Source organism: Cloeon dipterum, chromosome 1 (genome assembly GCF_949628265.1).
Source record: "Cloeon dipterum chromosome 1, ieCloDipt1.1, whole genome shotgun sequence".
Taxonomy (NCBI): domain Eukaryota; kingdom Metazoa; phylum Arthropoda; class Insecta; order Ephemeroptera; family Baetidae; genus Cloeon; species Cloeon dipterum.
This window is the reverse complement of record NC_088786.1, coordinates 12,700,852-12,722,281: the sequence shown is the minus strand read 5'-3', so window position 1 is coordinate 12,722,281 and position 21,430 is coordinate 12,700,852. Positions and strand designations below refer to the sequence as shown.

The 21,430-nt window shown below is 41.3% G+C and overlaps 4 protein-coding genes across 8 annotated transcripts in view; 2 read left to right on the top strand and 2 right to left on the bottom strand.

The window, feature by feature from the left end:
• Nucleotides 1–10,790, top strand: part of LOC135937708 (eyes absent homolog 2-like) — a 52,572-nt gene extending 41,782 nt beyond the window's left edge. For 3 of the 5 annotated variants that reach the window (XM_065480931.1, XM_065480894.1, XM_065480923.1), the window contains 15 exons: nucleotides 938–990; nucleotides 5,852–6,110; nucleotides 6,242–6,350; nucleotides 6,412–6,493; nucleotides 6,601–6,731; nucleotides 7,041–7,297; nucleotides 7,571–7,811; nucleotides 7,867–8,013; nucleotides 8,068–8,237; nucleotides 8,526–8,674; nucleotides 8,760–8,938; nucleotides 8,995–9,109; nucleotides 9,575–9,696; nucleotides 9,758–9,858; nucleotides 9,977–10,790. In XM_065480931.1, the coding sequence (XP_065337003.1) occupies nucleotides 938–990; nucleotides 5,852–6,110; nucleotides 6,242–6,350; nucleotides 6,412–6,493; nucleotides 6,601–6,731; nucleotides 7,041–7,297; nucleotides 7,571–7,811; nucleotides 7,867–8,013; nucleotides 8,068–8,237; nucleotides 8,526–8,674; nucleotides 8,760–8,938; nucleotides 8,995–9,109; nucleotides 9,575–9,696; nucleotides 9,758–9,858; nucleotides 9,977–10,057 (2,196 nt within the window). In that variant the 3' untranslated portion in view covers nucleotides 10,058–10,790. The remainder of the gene's footprint in view (nucleotides 1–937; nucleotides 991–5,851; nucleotides 6,111–6,241; nucleotides 6,351–6,411; nucleotides 6,494–6,600; nucleotides 6,732–7,040; nucleotides 7,298–7,570; nucleotides 7,812–7,866; nucleotides 8,014–8,067; nucleotides 8,238–8,525; nucleotides 8,675–8,759; nucleotides 8,939–8,994; nucleotides 9,110–9,574; nucleotides 9,697–9,757; nucleotides 9,859–9,976) is intronic. The other 2 variants (XM_065480903.1, XM_065480913.1) reach the window with 2 other exon arrangements.
• The window catches only part of LOC135934449 (EEF1A lysine methyltransferase 2), a 233,086-nt gene that overhangs the window by 115,699 nt on the left and 95,957 nt on the right, over nucleotides 1–21,430 (bottom strand). The gene's annotated exons all lie outside the window — the stretch shown is intronic.
• PIG-S (phosphatidylinositol glycan anchor biosynthesis class S) lies at nucleotides 11,037–14,445 on the bottom strand. Its single transcript, XM_065480954.1, has 11 exons — nucleotides 14,248–14,445; nucleotides 14,008–14,191; nucleotides 13,854–13,945; nucleotides 13,679–13,802; nucleotides 13,402–13,623; nucleotides 13,280–13,341; nucleotides 13,105–13,228; nucleotides 11,933–12,201; nucleotides 11,599–11,721; nucleotides 11,313–11,536; nucleotides 11,037–11,208 (listed from the first exon to the last, which is right to left on the bottom strand). The coding sequence occupies exons 1-11, from the start codon at nucleotides 14,383–14,385 to the stop codon at nucleotides 11,097–11,099; spliced, it is 1,674 nt and encodes a 557-aa protein (XP_065337026.1). The 5' UTR covers nucleotides 14,386–14,445; the 3' UTR covers nucleotides 11,037–11,096.
• LOC135937731 (kelch-like protein 10) lies at nucleotides 15,198–20,444 on the top strand. The gene is made up of 9 exons (XM_065480941.1): nucleotides 15,198–15,378; nucleotides 15,433–15,699; nucleotides 15,754–16,051; nucleotides 16,221–16,457; nucleotides 17,722–17,900; nucleotides 18,273–18,448; nucleotides 19,138–19,296; nucleotides 19,658–19,862; nucleotides 19,926–20,444. Exons 1-9 carry the CDS (start codon nucleotides 15,236–15,238, stop codon nucleotides 20,377–20,379), a joined length of 2,118 nt encoding a protein of 705 aa, XP_065337013.1. The 5' UTR covers nucleotides 15,198–15,235; the 3' UTR covers nucleotides 20,380–20,444.

Sequence of the window (21,430 nt, the reverse complement as noted above, 5' to 3'; positions counted from 1 at the left end):
GGGCAGCGCAATGAGCGGCGGATGATGCTGCACTCTTTCGTCTCTCGTCGGCGCCGTACAAACAAGCAAATTAACTCTCTAATCTCGCGCTAGCTTTGCTATAAAAAAGCACGCGCGTATACGTTATGAAATTGGAACAAAGTGTGCTGGACCGCGCACGCTATCAGGCCAGTCGATCGCATCCGGCGGCCCACCATTGGTCCCCTCCACTGGTGCTTTTTAATGAATAAAAGTCAGTCGGTTTTGACGTGAGAAAAGGAAATGAAGGTTGAAGCCAAAAGCCGCGTGTGGCACCGCTTTTCTCAATGAATTGGAACTGAATTCAAAGGAAGATGTTTGAGGGATATAGAAAAGAATAAAAAATAGTTTTCTGGAGAAAAAATGGTTCTCTTTTAGGATTTGAAAATTAGTGAAAAAGATTGAGTAAAAAATTACATTTTAAACCAGTACATTTTTTGAAATTTCCGTCTGGGTCAATAAATACCTAACCGTATATTTTGAACTTATCCTTTTCAATATTTTCAATTTTTCATACACAAATTTTACGTTGAAATATGAATTTTATTTTGCTGAGCAAATTGTAGCTTGTGCAGTCTTGTCACATTTGAAAAGAGGACAAAATGAGCAAAAACGCGCTGTGTTACATGCTTGCGTGGTGACACGTTCGAGGGGATTGCCATGATGGGTGGTATTTAGCGATCCATATATCGCGGTGACAGCAACATGGGCTCTTGGCCCGCGATCACTCGGCCCAAGGCGCGTCGTTATGATCACTGGCGGGATTTGCGTTTCATCAAAGGAAAATGCTCCAAACACCACCAGCATCGCACGCGGCTTGGTCTAAATCTCCATTCGACCAGCAGGCGAAATAATAAAAGCAACTTGCTTGATCTATTTTTGAATAATTTGCTTAAATGTGTATCTCGTTTTGTTTCAGGTGAAGAGAGCGAGAACTGAAGCCCCAGAAAACGAAGTCCCTGAAAGAAGCAGGTATTAAGAAATTTCATTTGCTACTCATCTTTTCGCAATATTATTTCATTACGTTTGAACAATAATGCGAAATTGTCTCAATTTTTCTAATACACCTGATAACTATTATGTAAATTAGGAATTTATTAGGAACTTATGTCTGAATGATCATAGATATTTTAATGTGAAATATAAATATAAAGAAGATGATGTTTGTCATCAAGGCTTGGGTAACACTACAATGTGCAACCAATGTTTTCTCATAACTCGCTTTTTGGTCTTTTTTAATTTTATTTTCCTAAACTCACTTTTTGGATATTTCAAAGAAATATTTTTAAAAAAATATACATTATTTATATTTTAAGACCGCTGAACTGCAACATTTTGAAATCTCCGCTCTGTTGCCTTTCTAAACACCGCTTCATTTCCCTGATAATTCCACCGTCTGAAAAGCTGTCCCAGTTGGCGAAATAAATGCATGGTGGAATTTATTTAAAGAGGCTGAGCAGCCGGTATTTACCCATCTGAGTTTGACAAATTAGCAATTTAGAATCGCCTCGCGGGCCTCTCACACGCTCGTTTAAATGCTCTCTCTGCCAGAAGAATTTGGCCACCGCGGAGCTGAAAAGAGCCAATTCGTCCACGTCTTTTCGGCAGCGGCAGCAGGTGTGAATGTTTCAAATGAGTCGTGTCGGCCGCTGAAAATATGAGCGTAAATTAAAATCGCGTGCGGCATCAACGAATTAATCGGCGTTGAAACCAAAGCACAAAAGGGGCGCCGCTAATTACACACGAGATAAATCGGCGCCGCTGCGGTAGGTTCGATAACTTGGAGAAATCTTTCTTTCCCTCTGCTGCAGCGTGAGATAAATGAAGTGTCGCCCAAAATTATTTCAAGCCACCCTGTGGGCCTTATTTACGTATAATTATTCACACAGAGCCAAAGCGGCAATTCCTTTGAAGTCGCTCTGATGGCGATTCAGTAGTGGCGGTGTGCCTTTCGTAATTTCTGTCGCAGTAGAAACGTCATTAACGCCCCTGACTTGGCGTAAAAACTGCAGGGGATTGAAGTACATGTCAAAATGTATTGGAGCTGGAGAAAAAAAAGAATTTGGCGTCAGCTGCACTTTTTTTAGGGACTGTCAGCAGATGACATCACTATATAAGTTGAATTTTTCAATCAGACATGCTTTGAAGTAAATTTTTACTTTACATGTTGAAAAACAGTTTGACAATTTCAACGTTTATGCTTATGATTTATAATTTCTAGATTTAATTTTCTCATATCAAAGAAATAGGCAAAGGAGAAACAGTTTCAGAAACTTTAGCGGAGGGCCAAGTAGCAAAAGTGGCGCCAAGCTGCCTGCGTTAGCCTTTGTGGCGGAAATTTATCGCCAAATTATTTAGCAGTCGAGCACCGATTTTGTATATGTTCGTATTTAAATCAAAGCCTAGAACGAACAGATGTATACGAGAAAGGCTTGGTTTATTTGTGAAGGCGCGTGTCGCCGAAAGCATTAGGCCAGATCGGGTTTCTGGCGCTTGCCGAAAGCGAATCTAATATCCATCTGAGCTGAGAGTGATTTAGCGAAACATCTCTCTAGTCGTCGTCTAGTTTTCAACTGGTGGTGTTTTCTGAGTCTCGCGGCTACTTGGCCCAAAACCGTGTTGTTCTACACCATGCAGCCGTCGAGATCCAGTTCGGGTTTCACTTAATTTGCTGCCCACAAAACGACGAATTACATTGTTAAGTTGCAGCCTTAAATTTCAACCGGTTGGCAGAGAGAAAAGCACATTGGCTTTTAACTTATTGGGTTTGTTTTGCTTCCTAAATCTTCTAAATGCCGTGCATTTAACTGATGCATGCCAAACAACATATTTTGAACTGCTGACTATATTAATCAAACTGATAACCTATAAATTAGATTCATGTTAATTTCAAATTCGGATTAATTTTAGATACCATTTAATTTCAAACTCCGTACTTGTGGATTCAATTTCCAAAAGATGATGAATCATGCAGACATCTCATTAGAGGACAAGTGACAAGCAAGTGTTTTGGGGATGAAATGGAATTAATTAGGCAGAAATGCTGTTCTCCTGTTGCAAGTCTGAGCAACGCGTTTTTTGTACAAATGTGGATGAACTGCTCATTGTTTCTCGGGGTGGAGCAGCGAAAACACCACCAGAGCTTTGCTTGCATGCGGGGCACAGGGAGCAGAGAAACAGACTCACGAATCCATCTGACAGCCACATGGGCTTGCGGTGCAGGGAAGCTATGCGGCGAGGGACGCAAAAGAAAGGGAATGCTCAATAATAAAAAAAGCCAAGAAAACGCGCGTATGTTCTTTCCTAAAGCGCCATCCAGACCGAAAATTTTAGATATTTTATTTTGCAGCACAAAAACAACGCAGGCGCACTCAATGTCCCCGCAGCAGAATTGATTTTGGCTTTTCAGCCCTCTGCTAGGAAAAATGCTTTCAACTACGTAGGATTGTCCAAGTTGGGGTCGCATTTCCCTCACGTGTGGCTCGGTTCAGGGCTATGGTTTTGAAGCTTTCAGTGTTGCATATTCTAGAGAGGGTTAAACGTTTGTGAAAATTAGCACACACAATAAATTATTTCTCTGACAAGTGCGCTTTCCTTTCGCGGCAGAATATCGTGTAATTTCTTGTTTATTTGACTTAAAAATTCCTGACATATTGGAGAACAGTTTGCACTATTCTTCTTACAGAAATGAAATTTATAGTTTTTTTCTTATCATTTTTTAACGCTTTCTGGGAAGGATTTAAAAATTTTAAAGCAATTTAAAATAGTTATGGTTTGTGCAAATTATTTTAGTTGTTTAGAATGCCTCCCCTAGAATGTAACTGAATTTTAAATTTGTTTTTTCTTGCAACAGAGAGTTACGTTTTTTCTAACAATCACAATTTTTTTTAAATTCTCAAAATTAGACATTGATTAAGTTTACAAAAATTTTACTGAAAATAGCCGCCGGTAACCATTCAAATTTTGAATTAAGAAAAAATTGAGAGACAGAAAAGAACTAGCCAAGATTTTCAAACTTTTTACGCAATATTAAAGGGAAACTTTAAACAGAAGGCGGAAGACTGTTTAAAACAACAGTTTTCCGATGAGGCACCATTTGTTTTGACTTCGTCGAGAAATATAAATTTTGTGACTACAAAAGCGCGTCGATTGAAGTCTGAAGAGAACATATTTATGGGCTCGTCACCTGGACCGATAATGTGTGCTTTATACAAAATGACGAGAGAGCCAAACAAACAAAGCGGGCGCCGCGTCCGGGGATAAACACACTCGCGCGCGCACTTTATTGCCCACAACTCTTCGCTGCTTCTGCTTCTCTCTCGCGAACGGCTTTTTATTATAAACACACTGCTCTCTTCTCCTCGTCTCGGCAGCACTAATTTGTTTAATAGCTTTCTATCAAAGGCTCTCTTTCATCGCCGCCAACACATTATGGCTCTCTTTGCTTGTCCATCCTGCTGCGACTGGTCGCGCGTGTTTTAATTATCGCGCTCGTTTTAATTGGACGCGCGCCGACTCGATAAGGAATATGTTATTTAGTTTGGTTTTTCAGTAGTGGGAATGAATGGGATGTGAATTATATGTTATCAAGTTAATTGAATTTCCTTGCTGCACTTTTTTTTGTCAAAGTCATGGTGCGCACCCTTCCCGGTCCTCGGACAGGGATAAAAAGAGCAAAAAAAATCATAAGTCAAAAGTAATTTAATTCTCAAATGAGAGGCAAGTTCAGGGATGATCATGAAAAATACCAGCGCTAGTTGAGACATTGTGCGTCTTTAGTTTCAAAATTAAGTTTATTATGGGCTGACAGGGCAACTCTGCCCCAAATCAGCACACATCCATAAAGTAATGAGACAATTATCTTTATCACTGATTTGAAAATTTAATCGATTAATCAATAATTTTAACTCTGGACTGAACCATTCAAGCAGTCCATTCTTTTCTTGGAGTACCATGCCAAAGTCGAGAATATACATATTTATTAAACAACAATTTCAGATTTGATCATAGCTCCTTTAGGTGCATTGACTGCTAAGCAATTTAGATGTCACCTAAATTTTTAAAATAAATAATTGCAGTTACGTTTGTAATTTGCTGCTCTACTTTGTTACGAATCAAAATCTCTTTAAGGAGCTGCTAACTATACTAGTGCATGAGAGCCTCTTAGTTTTGCTGTGTCGGCAAAGTAGCGAGAGGTAAAAAATCAAGCAGGGTCATCTCGCGTGCAAGAGTGAACATTGTGAAGTGCAGGAGTGTTGAGTCGCTCTCGGTGCACAGCCGGCGTTTGGTGTTTATTCTCGTGAGTGCTAGTCAAGTCAGTCTGCCCGTCAAAAGACGCAGGAGATGAGCAAACAGTTGACAGGAGCCGACTGCCTGTCAACTCCACCGCACCGCTCTTTGAACGCTCTTCTAAAAGCACTTTTTTACTTTCGGCTGGCTATTAAAGTTGTGTTCTGCTGCTCTAAACTTGACGGCGAATTCACCTAAACGACTGTCATCAGCAGTCACAATGTTTGAATAGTCGGGGGAATAAATTCAAAAACCCTGAGGTAACTTCAGATCTGCTAAATTTAAAAAAGTAACTCAATACTATAGACTTAAGTTTTGAATACTGGCCAGTCATCAGCCACCCGGAAAATGCTCAGCCACCGCCAGGACAAAATTTTGAGACAGACTTCTGATTTGATCAATTTTAAAGAAATGAGAAAAGGTTTATATAATGACGAAATTAATTATTTTTATGATCTTCCGTGTGACGATTACTTTTGTTCTTGAATTCCTATTAACTAAATGTTGTTGCATGTATTTTCAATATTGAATAATCCTTTTTCAGATCATTGGAGCCTACAAGTGGCAACATTTCAAGTCCAGCCAGTCAGTCAGACTCAACGACGTGTGGTTCGCCACCGTCGGCAGCCACCAGCGCGCCGCCCAGCTCGCAGCAGCAAGACGCTGCAGCCACCCCGGTGGCCAGCTCAGCGACTACCCCGACGGCCACGTCGTCCGCTTCGACCGTGGCCGCAGCCACCCCCGCCCACCTCACCAATGGAATGCCGCCCCAGCACTCCGCCACTTCTCAAACTTCAGTTGCAGTACGCTTTCTGTTTCAATTTTTGCAATTTATGGATTTTGCACTTAGTGTTTATCTTTTTGAGTGGAATTTTTCCTGCCAATATTTTTTACCTTTGAAGAAACGATTACAGCGAAATAATAATTTTTGCAGGGTCAAGAGGGAAGTTCTGTGATGGAGGCGGGCAGCTCGACTTCTCCGCACCAAGCACCTGCAGCGTCTTACTCGAGCGCTTCTTGGGCAGTGACTGGAGACTCAAATGGTCGGTTTTCAATGCAATTTCAGCCCGAACTCTTTGCTGATAACACTATTTTGAATTGCAGCAGGAGAATCAATTAGCTCATACACAGGAGAAAAAGACTATCACCAAGCTTCGACATATTCATCATCTCAGTATTACAGCAGGTGAGAGGCTTTGGTTTTAGAAATTCCAGCGGCTTTTCCTGAAAAATTTGTTATTTGTTCGTCATTTTAATATGTATTTGATTTAAATGAAAATCGCGTGTTCGCAGCATGAGTCAGGCGTATAGCGGTCAGAGTGCTGCGTCGGCATACATGCAGAGTCCGGGCTTTTACTCGAGCCACCAAGCGCAGACAGCATCACCTTACGGAATGCTCCCCTCCAGCTACGGCTCCGTCCCGTGTAAGTTTTCACTTTTCTCCGCTCGAAAAATGGGTTTTAAATTCAACATCTCTGCTTTCACACATTTGCTAGATCAGCCTTTTAGAGCACATGAGTGTCCCTCAATTTTTTTTAACTATTTCGTTGCAGTTATATCCAAGGGTTGGCACAGTCAGCTCAGCACAGGGCAGCAAATATTTTATGGTTATAGGTGCATTTCATCTTCATTTTAATTCTGACCTTTTGAAAGCAAAGTAGTTATAATCGTCAATTTAAACTCCATTTCTTATATTTTAGAGTCAGCTTGAAATAAAAATTTTGGTTTTTCAGCTCGTGGTTTAAGCCAATCGTGCAAGGTTGGCTCCAACCTAAGCCCAGCGGTGGTAGCTGCTGCAGCAGCCAGCTATTTGGGAAACCCCTATTCGACAGCGTTCGCAAGCAGTGCCAGCGTGCAGTCGGCCCAGCCTCCAGCCGCGCACCCCTACTCGTACGGCAGCAGCAGCTACACGTCCTCTGGCGTGTCGTCCACCTCGGGCACCTTTGCCTCTAACGGGACCAGTTCGTCCCAACCCTTCTCCTCCCAGCAGGTTTGTAGCCCCTTGATTAACTTAATATCGATATTTAAAATCCCTAATGGTGAAAATCGCACTGATTAAAATATAATGTGCATATGGTATGAAAACGTTGCAATGAATTCTGATTTAGATACATTTTATTCAGATTTTGAAGCCTCTCTCTCTCTCTCTCTCTCTCTCTCTCTCTATCTATCTATCTCTCTCTCTCTCTCTCTCTCTCTCTCTCTCTCTCTCTCTCTCTCTCCATATTTTTACCTTTTTTAACTTTTGAAATTTCCCTGACAGGCTGCAAGCAGCATGGACTACGGAGGCTACCCCTACACTCAGGCGACGGCTGCCGGCTACCCTTACTACCATCCCCAGTCAAGCTACTCACCCTACATGACTGCCTCTTCAGCAGCTTCGCCCTCAAGCAACGGGAGCGGCAGTACCAGCGGTGGCGCTCTGCTGGGCGCCAGCAATGGCTCCTCCTCCTCAGGTGGATCGTACCACTTGGCCTCGCTAACTACTCAGCCGGCTCTCTCAGGTAAATAGTTGATTCGTAAATTGACATAATTCAAGTCTAATTTTGATTCTTGCAGCCGACAGCCCAAGCAACTACACGATGGCCGAGGCCGGTCCGAATTCCCCAGTCAAGGCCGGATCGATCCCTGGCGGTTCGGACGCCAATGGCATTGGCAACCGCAGGACCTCAGCCGCATCCTCCAGGGACCCTGCCGGTGCGGAAAGTAGGCGTTCATATAAACTAAATGAGATTTTATTCTGATCGACTTTGTTTTTAGCAGCTCCCCAGGCGAGCAACAGAACGAGCAGGGGACGCAACCGCAGGCAAAACAATCCTTCACCCAGTCCTGAAAGCAGTCTGGAGAGGGTCTTCATTTGGGACCTCGACGAGACAATAATCATCTTTCACTCGCTGCTCACAGGATCGTATGCCACCAGATTTGGCAAAGTGAGTTCAGGGCATTCATTTGCAAATAATGACTCAAAATTACAAAATATATAGAAAATAATCATACACTTTAAAATTTCATTCTGTAAAAGTTAATTTATTTGCGCTGCAATGAAGATAAAACATAGTTTTTCGCAATGAACAAAATGTTGTATGTGTATACGTCACATATTGAGAGATTGCTAAAATTTATGTCACCAAAAAATGAACCTGCGTGCGTTTAAATTTTAGAGTAAATTTTGCGTTTTTTTTTAAATCTCTGTGGTAATTTAACCATCGATTTCGCAGGATACCAATGGTGTCGTCCAGCTGGGATTCAGGATGGAGGAGTTGGTGTTCAGTCTTGCAGACACTCACTTGTTCTTCAACGATGTTGAGGATTGTGACCAAGTCCACATTGACGACGTCGCTTCAGACGACAATGGCCAGGACCTAGGGTATGTTTTCTCTTTCTCATCTAATTGCTTTGAGGGGATTCTTAGTTAATAGCCTCCTGTAGGGCAAGACTATTAACATGAGCAGAGATCTTGTTAACAGCTCGTACAACTTCACTGCTGACGGTTTCCACGCAGCGGCCAGCAATGGCAACCTGTGCCTGGCTACTGGCGGCGTCCGCGGAGGCGTCGACTGGATGCGGAAGCTCGCCTTCCGCTATCGCAGGATCAAGGAGATGTATAACAACTACAGGCACAGCGTTGGGGGTAAAATACAGGCATTACTTGCAGTTGAGCAGATTTTACAGATAATAATTTGACAGGACTGCTTGGGCCGGCCAAGAGGGATCAGTGGTTACAACTGCGGGCTGAAATCGAGGCTGTCACTGAAAACTGGCTGACGCTGGCAATAAAGTGTATAGCTTTGATCAACTCCAGGTGAGCAGCATAATTAATTAATTGTCATGCTGTGTGTTTCATGTATACAATGGATGTTTTTTTTAAATATTAAATAATCATGATTCTTTTCTGCTTACTTTAACTGGCCAATGTTGAACGTTTATTGTCTTGAGGTAGACTGAAAAATGGGAGTAACAGTAGGGTGAATATTCCACAATAATTTTAGATTTTAACAGTTTATAAAAGCGTTAGCGTCACATTATTATAATTCAATGAAGCTAATATTTTTCTATACAGGATTGTAAGTAAACTAAAAAGTTTTGGAGAACATTTTCATTTAATAATTACTGATAAATAATCAACGAATATTATTTTCTTATGTTCAAAACTAATAAGATTCAACGCCAGATTTAACACTGCACTTCTTACATTCTGCAATTTAATTTATTTTATTAGGACTTAAACTAATGTCATGCAACAGACTAAAAATACTTTATATTTCAGGCCAAACTGTGTTAACGTCTTAGTTACCACGACCCAGTTGGTGCCAGCGCTAGCCAAAGTTTTGTTGTTTGGACTAGGAGGACTGTTCCCCATCGAGAACATTTATTCGGCTACTAAAATAGGTATTTCCCCACTTAAATTATTCACACTTCCATGACTAATGTTGTATTGGTTACCTTATAGGCAAAGAAAGTTGCTTTGAAAGAATAGTTACTAGATTTGGACGTAAGTGCACATATGTTGTCGTTGGAGATGGCCAGGACGAAGAGGCAGCAGCAAAGCAGGTGCAAACATACACTACTTTTGTTTTAACTAATTGAAACTTTTAAATAAGAATTTAATTTTAATTTAAAATCAAGACTAAATTTTTAGTTTGCGAAACTAAATGATCATATCTTTCAGATGAATTTCCCCTTCTGGCGAATATCAAGCCACAGCGACACAGCGGCACTTTACAACGCACTTGATATGGGATTTCTTTGATCAACTCAAATCGTGTGATCGGCTCCTGCTCTCGAATAAGTATTAATTACTAGCCTTTAATTATTTTTGTGATCAATCAGCGACTGATCGAAATGTCCAACCGAACGATTTATTAACATTAAGTAATATACATATAATTTAAAATCACCATTTTGTTATACGATTGCAATATGTTTGAATAATTTGCAGATTTATAATATAGTTAAAATAATTTTCAATGATAGTGAAATCTTATATTTATCAAAAACAGTGTTTAATATGTAGGCATGAAGATCTCTCATTTGTAAATTTCAAGTTGCGATTTACAAACTTGTAGTAACGCAGAATGCAAAAACTCTGCGTGTTCAGAAATATGGAATGATTAATAACCAAATCACGAGCTCCTGTGTAAATATAGTGAAAAGTGTCGTCAGTATTTTAGCATGTAGTAAAAAGTCACGAACTAACAGATGACACTCATTCTTGCGGGAAAAGCAGTTTAATATACAACCTGCTCCTTTGATTCTCACTCTTGTCCACACCACCACTTTAAAATGTATATTAGAAATCGTACAGCAGCAGCATCAAATGTTATTTTGTAAAATTCAGTGTATTATAAGGTGCCAAAAACTATCTAAGAAGGGTGTTTGTGTAGATTTATCAATAGAAGAGAAGAAAATCCAAAGTGATAAAAACATGCGATTATCAGTTTGAGATTATCAAATAAAGATAATATCACAGAAATATGCTGATATTACAGTTGTTTCACTCATTAACCCTAATCAAATTGTCATACGGGATTTTATATTTGAAAAGGCTGATAATTTGATGCAATATATTTCATTGCATCATCAGTGTTCAGTGTTTCAAACTAGGAAGTCTGAATTTTGGATTAGACTAGCTTTGCAATAAATTGATTTTATGTAATTATCAAAGCCTAAAATCACTTAATCATATCGATTTTATGTGAAAGTTGCACCAGAACAAAAACTAAAGGTCGTAAATATAAATCACAACGTATGGGTTTTAATTAAAAAAATGACTTGCATGAGAGGAGGTGTCAGTCTCTTTTGCTTTTGCCTAACTTCTTGAATATCCAGTTCTTAATTGTCTTCAACGACATCAGCACAGGGATCATGACAGGCAGGAAGAGTGGAATGTAAACAGCATACCTTAAAAGAAAAATTAAATTTAGTCTTGCACATCCTGGCACCATATATATGTATTATAAATAAGTCAGACGATGAAGATTTTATTGCAAATAAAAGTTGATTACTTTTGATCATCTGGGAAGTAGAGCAGCGCCAGCAAAGACGGGTCAGTAAACGCCGACTCCGATTCCAAGAAGGCAACTCTGGCAACCTCAAATCCTTCCTTCAGATGACCTTGGGATAAAAGCGCTTCCGCCCTGTGAGCATGTTCGGTGGCGACAAAAATACTTCTGCCCACTTCATCGCCAATCACAATGTTGCCGATTTGGCCTAGGAGTTTTGAGAGAGACTGCGAAAAATTAAAACCAACTTTGAGAATGAGTGGACATATTTTCAGGTTATTTGCTTAACCTGCAAAGTAAGGGTCGCAGAAGTAACCTGCTCCAAAGCTCTAGTTCTCATCAGTGAGTCGATTTCCCAAAGCCGAGGTTCGGCTTCCATCAGAGGCAGCATTTCCGCAGAGGGAATTGGATCCTATAACTCACCATAGTTACTTGAAATATTGAAAATCGTATTGAGATTAGCTAAATATGGAAATCAACAAGAGTCCCTTTGAAGTGTAAAAAACTAAATTTGAAAAAGTTAAATTTTTAAATAACTCCAAATACTTTTTACTTTAGCGGACTTTAAATTTTACACGAAAAACAACCACATTTAATGATGATGAAATTAGATTCAAATTTACCAGTTCTGGTATTCCAAGTAACTGTCTAAGCTGAGCCAAAAAGAGTCCCATGACCTTCAGGGTTTGCACTCGCATCTCTGCTGGCTCGTCATCGTTCTTGCAAGCATGCTTTGGAGGATTAAGCACTACGAGACCACCCCACCTAGCAGATATGATGGCATTTGTAGGAACCACTTGTCCTTTCTTGGTGTAGAAGTGCAGGGGCGCCTCAGTGCACCCAGGGATGTAGAGCACCAGGCACAATGAAGCAGACGTAGAAACATGAGATCCTGCATTCATAAAGAAAAGGAGATCAACATTTAAATCAGCCTTAAATAACGGTATGATGCTTAATTTAGTAAAACCGGGAAAAATAATAGCAAAAGGGGAAATACAACTTGAAGATAAATAAATTACAAATGAATTCGCAGCCAAAATCGATATAATTGCAGCGTAAAAATAATACGCACTTGCGCACAGTAATATTTTATCACGGTGCACTGAAATAAATATCATAAAACAAAATAGAGAGCACTGTTTGCGATGCTTAAAATATGGTACAATCTGTCACCATATTTATTTACAAACAAGAATTTAAGAGCGTTCAGACATGCAATTGTTTTTTTGCTGTTCTCAAATAACTGAACTGGCCAGCAGGTGTGAGGCGAAGCTAAGACCGGCAACAGCGTCTCCAGCCACGGGCAGTGCAAAGCGTTTTTGGCCAGCAAGCCTTTTCCTACCAAGTGGCTAAGGTAAAACCATGGAATGACTGACCCGCCACCCAAGCTAAAGGACTGCTCTGTCATCAATTTCCCTCCCTATGCAAAACACCTGTAATAAACTTTTAGTCCTCCATCGCTGCTGTGCAAAAAGTCTCTTGAAGCCCGCGTATGCAGTAATCGGTGATAACATCGCCAAAATTTTGATGTTTGTATTTTGAAGCTCAGTGCGGTGAGAGATTGCACTTGTAATAATTGATCGTTTTAGCAATTCATTGTTGCATTTTCTGGCTATAATTCCTTTAAATATATATTTATGTGTATTGACCAAGTAAGAATATAAAAATGAAATGCTTTGATTTGTAAAAATTTTTTGTTCCTCAATGTGGGCAAAGTTGCTATGCTGGTTTAAAATGATAAACAAATTTGAAACAAAAACCCAGAGTTAGGGGTATGACAATAATGTCTACTGACCGATTTTCTTTTCCAAAGGTGAAATGATCTGTGGTAACAACTCCTCTTGAATGGCGTAGTGAGGACCAAGTTCCTTAGTGTTGACAGCTTTCTTCCTCACTCCAAGCGTTGCAAAATATGTGACCTTCAATTTAAAATTTAAAGACAGAGCTCAAAATTTGGCTGTTTACTCTACCTGCGATTTGACTGAAAAATTTGATATGCTGCTCATCTCCTTTAGAAACGGGTGCAAATAATCTGGAAATTTGAAAGTAATTATGAATTTTTCTAATCCCTCTCATTTATTAAAAGCTTTGCCTTCAATGGCAGCCATGATGTCCCAATCAACTTTGATTTCCTCAGGAGATGGGACGGCCAAGCTCAAGAGAATGTCCAGACTTCCAACGGTCGGAGGCACTCTGGTCCTTGCCTCTTTACTTTTTCCAGCCAGAGTGGGAGCTCTCATTGCTTTCAGGGTGTGCGTGATAGTTTCTTCGCGCAGTAGCCATTCATTCAGAACCATGGCAAGTTTCTTTGCTCCTTTTATTATATTTAATTGTTAGCATCAGAAGAAAAACCTCAAACGTAACTGTACCCGTTTCAGAAGAGAAAAACAACGCACGCTTTGAGCCAAGGACTATTTGATTTTGAGTCAGCCTTAACATGCCTGGAACTTCGACCAGCAAAATGTTTCCAATTTCCACTGGAATTATATCCAGCTAGAGGAGCAAAATATCAATATGATTACAGCCTGGTTAGATTAAACGTACTCTATCAAGTTCTGCCAAATTTTGCACGCCTCCAATGTCTGCCTTTTCAGAAGGGTTCAGGGCTCTGCTTGTGCAGGAGATCCGGAAGAGTTCTTAATAAAATACCATTATATAATTAAATCAATCAAGTACATAAATCAGCCAACGATCTTACTAGTAATCCTGAAAACTGTATCAAAGTCGGCGCACAATTGTGTTCCCCTGGCTTCTTCAATGGTCAAAAGGGTCAATTTCAAGCTCAATCCTTGCTCTTCCTGGGCGCGAAGAGAGGCGATTTTTTCGTAGGGAAGGGCTACTCTATAAACTTGAGTTGTTTTCCACCACAAAGGTAAACCAATCTGCAAAACGATCACATAGGAATAAATTTAAATTAATCTTTCATTAAATCACTTACACAGATCAGAACAACTGCGAAGGCGACAGCGGCGAGCATTCTCGCGTTTTCCTCCTCGAGCTCTTCTTTTTCAGCCTTTTTCATTTCTACTTTTTCCTTTTTACTCTTCATGGTTGGCAGGTCTTCAACCTCAGCCATTCCTGACGCGCACTGGCAAATATTCCCGGAAAATTACAAAATAGACGACACTAGCATTGCCGGCTCGATGTAAACACTGAAAAGTGGGCGTGGTACGTTGTATTTTTTGCTGTGCAGATTCGAATACAAAGAGCGGGAAAGATGCATGCTTGTTGAAATACATTGATCGAATGGCAGTATTATTGTTTTGTTCTTTCACTTCCTTTCTCATGATCCAAATAACCAAAATATCCACCAATTGTTCCCTATTTTCATTCTTTAATATCGTAGTGCGTTGAATTGGAATATCGGTATCGGGAAAATTATTATTGGTATTTTTTGCGTATTTTGATTTTATGACCTAAACAGCACTCTGACATTGTGCTATCAGGAAAATGAACTGAAAATAGTTCATGAAATGAAATGAGATTTTCCCTGCACACCCTTGTGAGGGAAAAAAGTAACAATTATTTATTTATCTATCATAGTATGTAGAGTCATCTATGTTTCCATTTAAAAATTCTAAAATATTTTGCTAATGGTGTTTGGTCTTGCTCCTAAGTGTGATAGTTGCAAAATATCGCAGAATTTTTTCTACGTTCCTCCTCTCAAACAAACTTCTTCTTGTCTTTATGAATCAACCTCTTGTTAGAGCCAAAATGCAACATGAATTTCATTTTTGTTTTCAAGGTTTTAATTTATTCTTGAAACTCATTGATATTTATTGTTGTGCAATATATATTGTTGCAGTTATTCAATCACATTTATATACAGTCCGCAATCAGAATTTATTTTTTATTTCGTGATTACAAGATATATTTATTACATAACAGAAGGAGGATTTTACAACAATAGCTGGGCTTGGAATAGCATGCCTGATCGTTTAAACTTTTTGAATTTTATAGACGATTTGAGAGAGCGAGAAGCCTTATGTAACGCCACCGTCGTTTCCAAGGACGGGGCCTCTTTCAGGGTTCACTCGGCTGTCCTGATGGCCTGCAGCGACTTTTTCAAGTGAGAAACCTATTCAGCAGCTCTTTAGTTTCCGTGCTTTATAATTTTCTCAAGGGCTGCCTTTGAATTTGGCCCTCGCTCGGGAGCAAAAGGAGTTGAAAAGCCGATCGTCCGCTTGCCCAACGTCACCGCGGACGTCTTGGAGGTCATCCTCAGATTCACTTATTTAAAAGAAATCGAGCTCAACTGTTCCAACGTGTGGAGAATCCTGCTGGCCGCTGACTTCCTGCAAATCGACCTTCTTAGCAGAGCTTGTTTCGATTTCATGGCAAAAAATTTGTCCCTGCCTAAAAGCGTCAAGATCATTGAAATGACCCAGGGGTATTCAAACACACTGTCCCTGATTGAAATTCATAATTGGAAATTTATTTACAGAGAAATTTACATGCCGGAGGTGCAGCGAATGGCTACTGCGTTTGTCTTGCACAACCTATGCAAGCCGAGTTACCGACTGCGCGGTCAGCAGAAGGCGGCCCTAGCACAGCTGCGTCCTGAGACTCTCATCCGACTCTTGCAGGACGACGCTCTGAACGCTGCCAGGGAGCAATACGTGTGGCAGACCGTGGTCGAGTGGCTGGAAGATGACCCCGAAAAGCGCACACAGCACTTGGACACGGTTGTCGTCGGCACAATCCGATTTGGCCTGCTGCCCAAAACTTTCGTTAGCCACAACGTAATTCCCTGAACCCTTCGCGTCAGTCTTTGTAACTGTCAGCTTTTCTGTCCAATCTTATCAATTCTAACCGCTGTGTGTTGCAAAAAGAAAGCCAAAAATGTTTCTGTAACCAGAATTGTGTCACAAAAAAAATAATGAAATAATTTTTTGTAATCGATAATGTCAGGTTCTGGGTCATCCAATGGTACGAAGCAGCCCCGAGCTAGTGCGGAAAATACAGGAGTTGGACTTGGCAGTGGACCAAGTGCTGTCGGCCGAGATCAGCGCGGACCCGTCGGAGATTCCAGTGGTGGTGCAGCCACGACTGCCCCATACAGTGGTGCTCTCGGTCGGCGGTTGGGTCAACGGCGCTCCCTCCAACGAGATGCAGCTTTACGATATCAACGCAGACGCCTGGGCTGAGGTACATACACGGGCACTCGCAAAAGGAAAAAAATTATTCCGAGATTATTTGCGCTCTGTCGTTGACTTAATTTTCAAATTAAAATTGATTATAAAGAGGACACACCAGCTCGCGTCATGTTTCCTTGTGAGCTTGGGAAATGGCATCAGACGGGCGTCGCAATAGTGAGGACACGTGATTTGGTTTCAAATGCAAATTCATAGCTCGATTTGCTTGGTTTGCTCCCGTCAGTCGTATTCCCATCTCCTTCAAGTGCACCCCATTTCCGTTTGATGCTGTAGTGTACTCCCGTGCCCACAGCGGTCGCACAAGTTTTCAAATACCCTGCAGACCGAACGAGTATAATCAATCTTCCGGTCTCATTAAATGCGATGCACATAAAATATGAGAAGTGAAACATCCGCAGTAGAGCCAAGAGTCGCTGTTGTAAAACCCCGATACATCACTGGCAAGCGTTACGTTGAATATTTTTCGATGCCCCCCGCACTCGCTTTGTGCCAACTGACTGCGCCGCGAGACAATAAATAATGCACGTCCGCAAGGTGCTTTTTATTTCGCAGCATTTTAAAAGCACTCCTTTCCGATCCTCGGCAAAGGCGCAAAGAGGAGGCAGCGTAATGAAAGTTTTAAAGCGAAATAAGGGCAACAACTACTTTGAGCCCATCGGTGAGTGAGTGAAAGAGTGAGTAATATTCCAGGTGGAAGCTTTTAGCGCCTTTCCTTTGCTCGCAGACAAGATGTAATTTATTCACACACACACACACACACACACACACAGCTAGCCGGCTAGTGCCAAAGTAGTTACACATTTCGCCACTCCCTGTCACTCGCTAAATTACTTGAGTTATGCAAAAATTACTTGAGCGTGCGCTCACCTTTTCATAAATAATTCTTTCCGTCGAGACTGCTCTCACAAATCAAGCGAATGCCCCGTGACCTGTGAAAGTTTCGTTTTCAGAAAGAGTTTCAAAGCAACTGGAAAATCGGAAGTAGCGGCTGCATGCATTCAGATGAATAATATCATCTACGCATTTAAGCCATTCTTAAAGACACAACCAGAGGAAAAGGTTTCTTTGCTGTCGTTTCAAATTTTATGAAAAGAAGAAATACCTAAAACAAAAATTATTTCATTTTAAACAGAGTACAAATTGATATGAAAAAATAGACTTAGACTTCACTATCAGCAAAATGGAATATTTTCCTCGATATTTTCAATCTCGATAATTTCTCTCTCAATAATAGAACGGCGCATTGGTTTTTTCAGGTTTCAGCGTTAGAGAGCAGCAACCCCGATCATACAATGGCATACCATGGACTGGCACGGTTAGAAGACGACCTGTACGTGATCGGTGGCACAGAGAGCGGCACAGACACAACTCGCTGCCTTAAACTCAGTCTGCGCACCTTTAAATGGGAAGTGCTCGCGTCACTCAACCAGTCAAGGCAATTATTGGGGCTGCTATTTCCTAATTTAAAATTAACATTCATTTTAACCATGAAGGAAATTGAATCTCTTTTATCAAATGATAAATCTTGTAATAAGAACCGGGCAATTTATAGTTTGTATGCTGGAGGGAAAGCATTCTGGAGGAAACAATTTGTTGCACCCCCAGAAAAAGATCCTGTTAATCCATTACACAAACGTGCCATTTTTAACAGCACTCACTTATGTAGTGCTATGACTTATATTGCACAAACAAAACAGCATTCTTTCATCTTTCTAGAGTACACATTACCTTGGAATTTAAATTTACTACTGGGCTAACTTCTAATAAAATTATTGTATTCTCACAAGTTCCCAAATGTGGTTTTCAGGGATTTCGTGAGCGTGGTGGCACTAAACGAGCGAATCTACGCAATCGGTGGTCGTTCGGATCCGCACCACCAGCGCAACTTCTCAGCCGAGTATTACGACCCGCTAACTAACAAATGGTACCCCATAGCACCGATGCACCACTGCAGGTCTGACGCCGGTTGCACCGTCCACGCAGGTAATAATTATGAAAATTATCACGGCTGTAGAGCTTGTTTACAGCGTAGAGCCTGGATTTAGAGTGGAGACTCAGAGAAATTTTTGTTCAGCAAATCCCCTAATCCTCTTAAACACAACTTAGGCTTATAAATACACTGTGTGTCCGTTCAAAAAATGAATTGTGAACACAGACATGGCAAACGCTTTGTAAGAGAAATATTGCAGGGCGACAAGCAGAAAAATGTCTCAATTTGCAAGGTTTTAATGTGAGCACGCATAATAGTGTGATATTGCTAATGAATGACCAACACTTTTTATACGACCAACAGCGAATTTACCAGAAAAAATACAGCCGTTCTTTTCGTGCAGCACTGTTCCAATAACTTTAACTAAGCATGGGTGGAAATCCAAAGTTCCAGGGCGCTTGTTTGCAGCCAGCTTTCCACTTAAATGCTGCATTTCTGACGGAATTTTAACCCACGCGTCTGTAAATCCTGCATGCCCTGCTCGTTGTTTAAACAAAAGGATTACACACTTTTTTCTCTCAAAAAGCGGCCTGCAGGCATTTTTGCCTCATATTTCCAGGCGAGCACTCCATAATAACGCACTGCGCATCCCTCCTCGCAGCCGGGGAGGCTGAAATGTTAAAACACACACACTGTATAATTTACGGTCTGCCCGAGATAAATTTCTATCTGGTTCGCTTAGGCAAGATTTACGTCGTGGGCGGATTCACTGGCGAGACGGTGCTGTCTTCGTCCGAGGTTTACGACCCGCAGCAAAATACTTGGGAGCTGTTGCCCGACATGATCACGCCTCGCAGCGGCGTGCGATGCGTCACCCTACGAAAACACATTTACGCCATTGGTGAGTACACACCTGGCACGAAAGCGAAATTTGGCAAATCGACCACCCCTTTCGTTTAGTTATCAACGTAATTGAGATGAGTTAATCCGACTTTGACAGGATTTTTTTATATCTGGTAAACATAAATCAAAACCAAAATAAACTCACAACTTGATTTCCACTCAGAGCTAAAAATGATTAAAAACAAAAACTCTTCATCGCCATTATAACAAACTTTATATTTCAGGTTAAAATAATAATTGTGCTTTGCCTAGAATCTCATTAAATTTCTTACATGCTCACAGTATTAAAACAAACCCAACGTTAATTCAAAGTGATAGCTGCACTGAGTAAAATCCGTAGCCAATAAATTGACTTCCAGGTGGTTTTTCCGGCAGCGTTCGTTTAGCCAGCGTGGAGCGATTTGACCCCGATCGGATGATCTGGATTCCCATGGAGCCAATGCTGACACCGCGCAGTAATCTCGCCGTCGCCGTGATTGGCGATGATATACTTGCCGTCGGCGGCTACAACGGACGATCAGTTGACGACGCCAATGAGGTTTACAATGTATTTGAAGACAAGTGGTGAGAATTCACTTTTTGTCTGCGTGTAATTTCACCGAGTTGGTCTACCATACCAATTTACAGGTATAGTTTAGAACCTTTACCGTCACCTCGCTCGGCCTTGAACATGCTGACAATCGAAGACGCTTCCAATCTGGCGCTGCGTCTCTTAGGTCCGAATCGTGCCTTGCCCAACAATATCACCACTGATCGTGCCATCCACCGGCCTGAATACGGCGCTATTTTGTCCCCAAACGCAGAACTGCCGGCTGGACAGCCGCACTATGAGATGGAGGACGATGATTCGGAGAGCTGGCAAGATGCATTGGACCCTTTTGGTCTGTCTCTTGTCGTGGTCTCAGACGAGGGTGGCAACTTGTGGGGTCCAGTGCGCTTCTTTGCCGATATGTTTGCCGACAACGATTCGCAAGGGTTGGGAGAGGAGGAAGCTGAGTGGGTTGAAGAGGACGATGATGATGATTCTGACAATGATGACGAAGATGAAGAAGACCAGGGTGACGTTGACGAGACTTTTTAAACAACGCGGCTCACGCTCATTTTGACGAGAATAAGGAAATAAACTTTTGAATCAGATATACTTTGACTATGTGCAATCTATTCATATCTGCGGATTTCCATGGCAAACAATGAAAATGAGGATTTATTTATATCCCACCAGCACAGTAGAGTTTTTAAAACGATCAGCATAGTAGTTGTGAATCCCACTTTTTATCAGTATAACCCCGGCATATCATCCAGATTCGATAAAGGAAAACGAAATATCTGCTAGAATGGTATGGCAGTATCTTTTTTTAAACAAATGTGTGACCGAGGTTGCGAAACGATCGGCCATAAAAGCGAGAAAAGACGAGAGGCGATAAAGCAGCTCTCGCGAGCTGTGAAAACACACACATTCGGTCAGGCACAGCATTTGAATGCTCACGCATCTCTGATGTGGGTTGAGGGTTGCTGAGAGAGCCATCGCGGTGGCATAATCACGTCGTGGCGATCATTACACCTAGCAGCGTGCGCACGCGGAGAGAGCAGAGCGCGCGTTATTACACAAATCCAGACAAATGATGATTCCCATTTTTCTATTTGTATTTTAAGCCCGCATTTTAGATGATGATGCGAGTGCCAGTGGCGTAAATCCCCGCTCGCCTCCCTCGGTACTCGCTCTTCGAGTGCCTCGCCCCATACAAATGTCTTTCCAGCGTGCGTGCAATTTGTCTCTTTATGGTTTTATGCAAATCTTGTGACGCTCGGTGTGTGTCGTCGGGATTAGGACGTCCACCCGCCTGTCCGCCCCTGGATATCGCTCAAAATTCACAAATCACCGCATGGGTGACAAGAGTAAAAGTAGATTCCAATCTTTGTTTACTTTGCACGCGAAAAGCTAATTTTTCATCATCATGATTTCCGTTTGACAATTTAATTTAACACGCTTCAATTTTTGATGAGTTTTGAAATACACCACTCAGTAGCGTTATAAAAATTCCATGTCAATAAACCATATAGCAATAATTTAGGCATATTCGACCTAACATTATAATGAATCAATATCCCAGGTGGTGAATTGTTTATGCAAC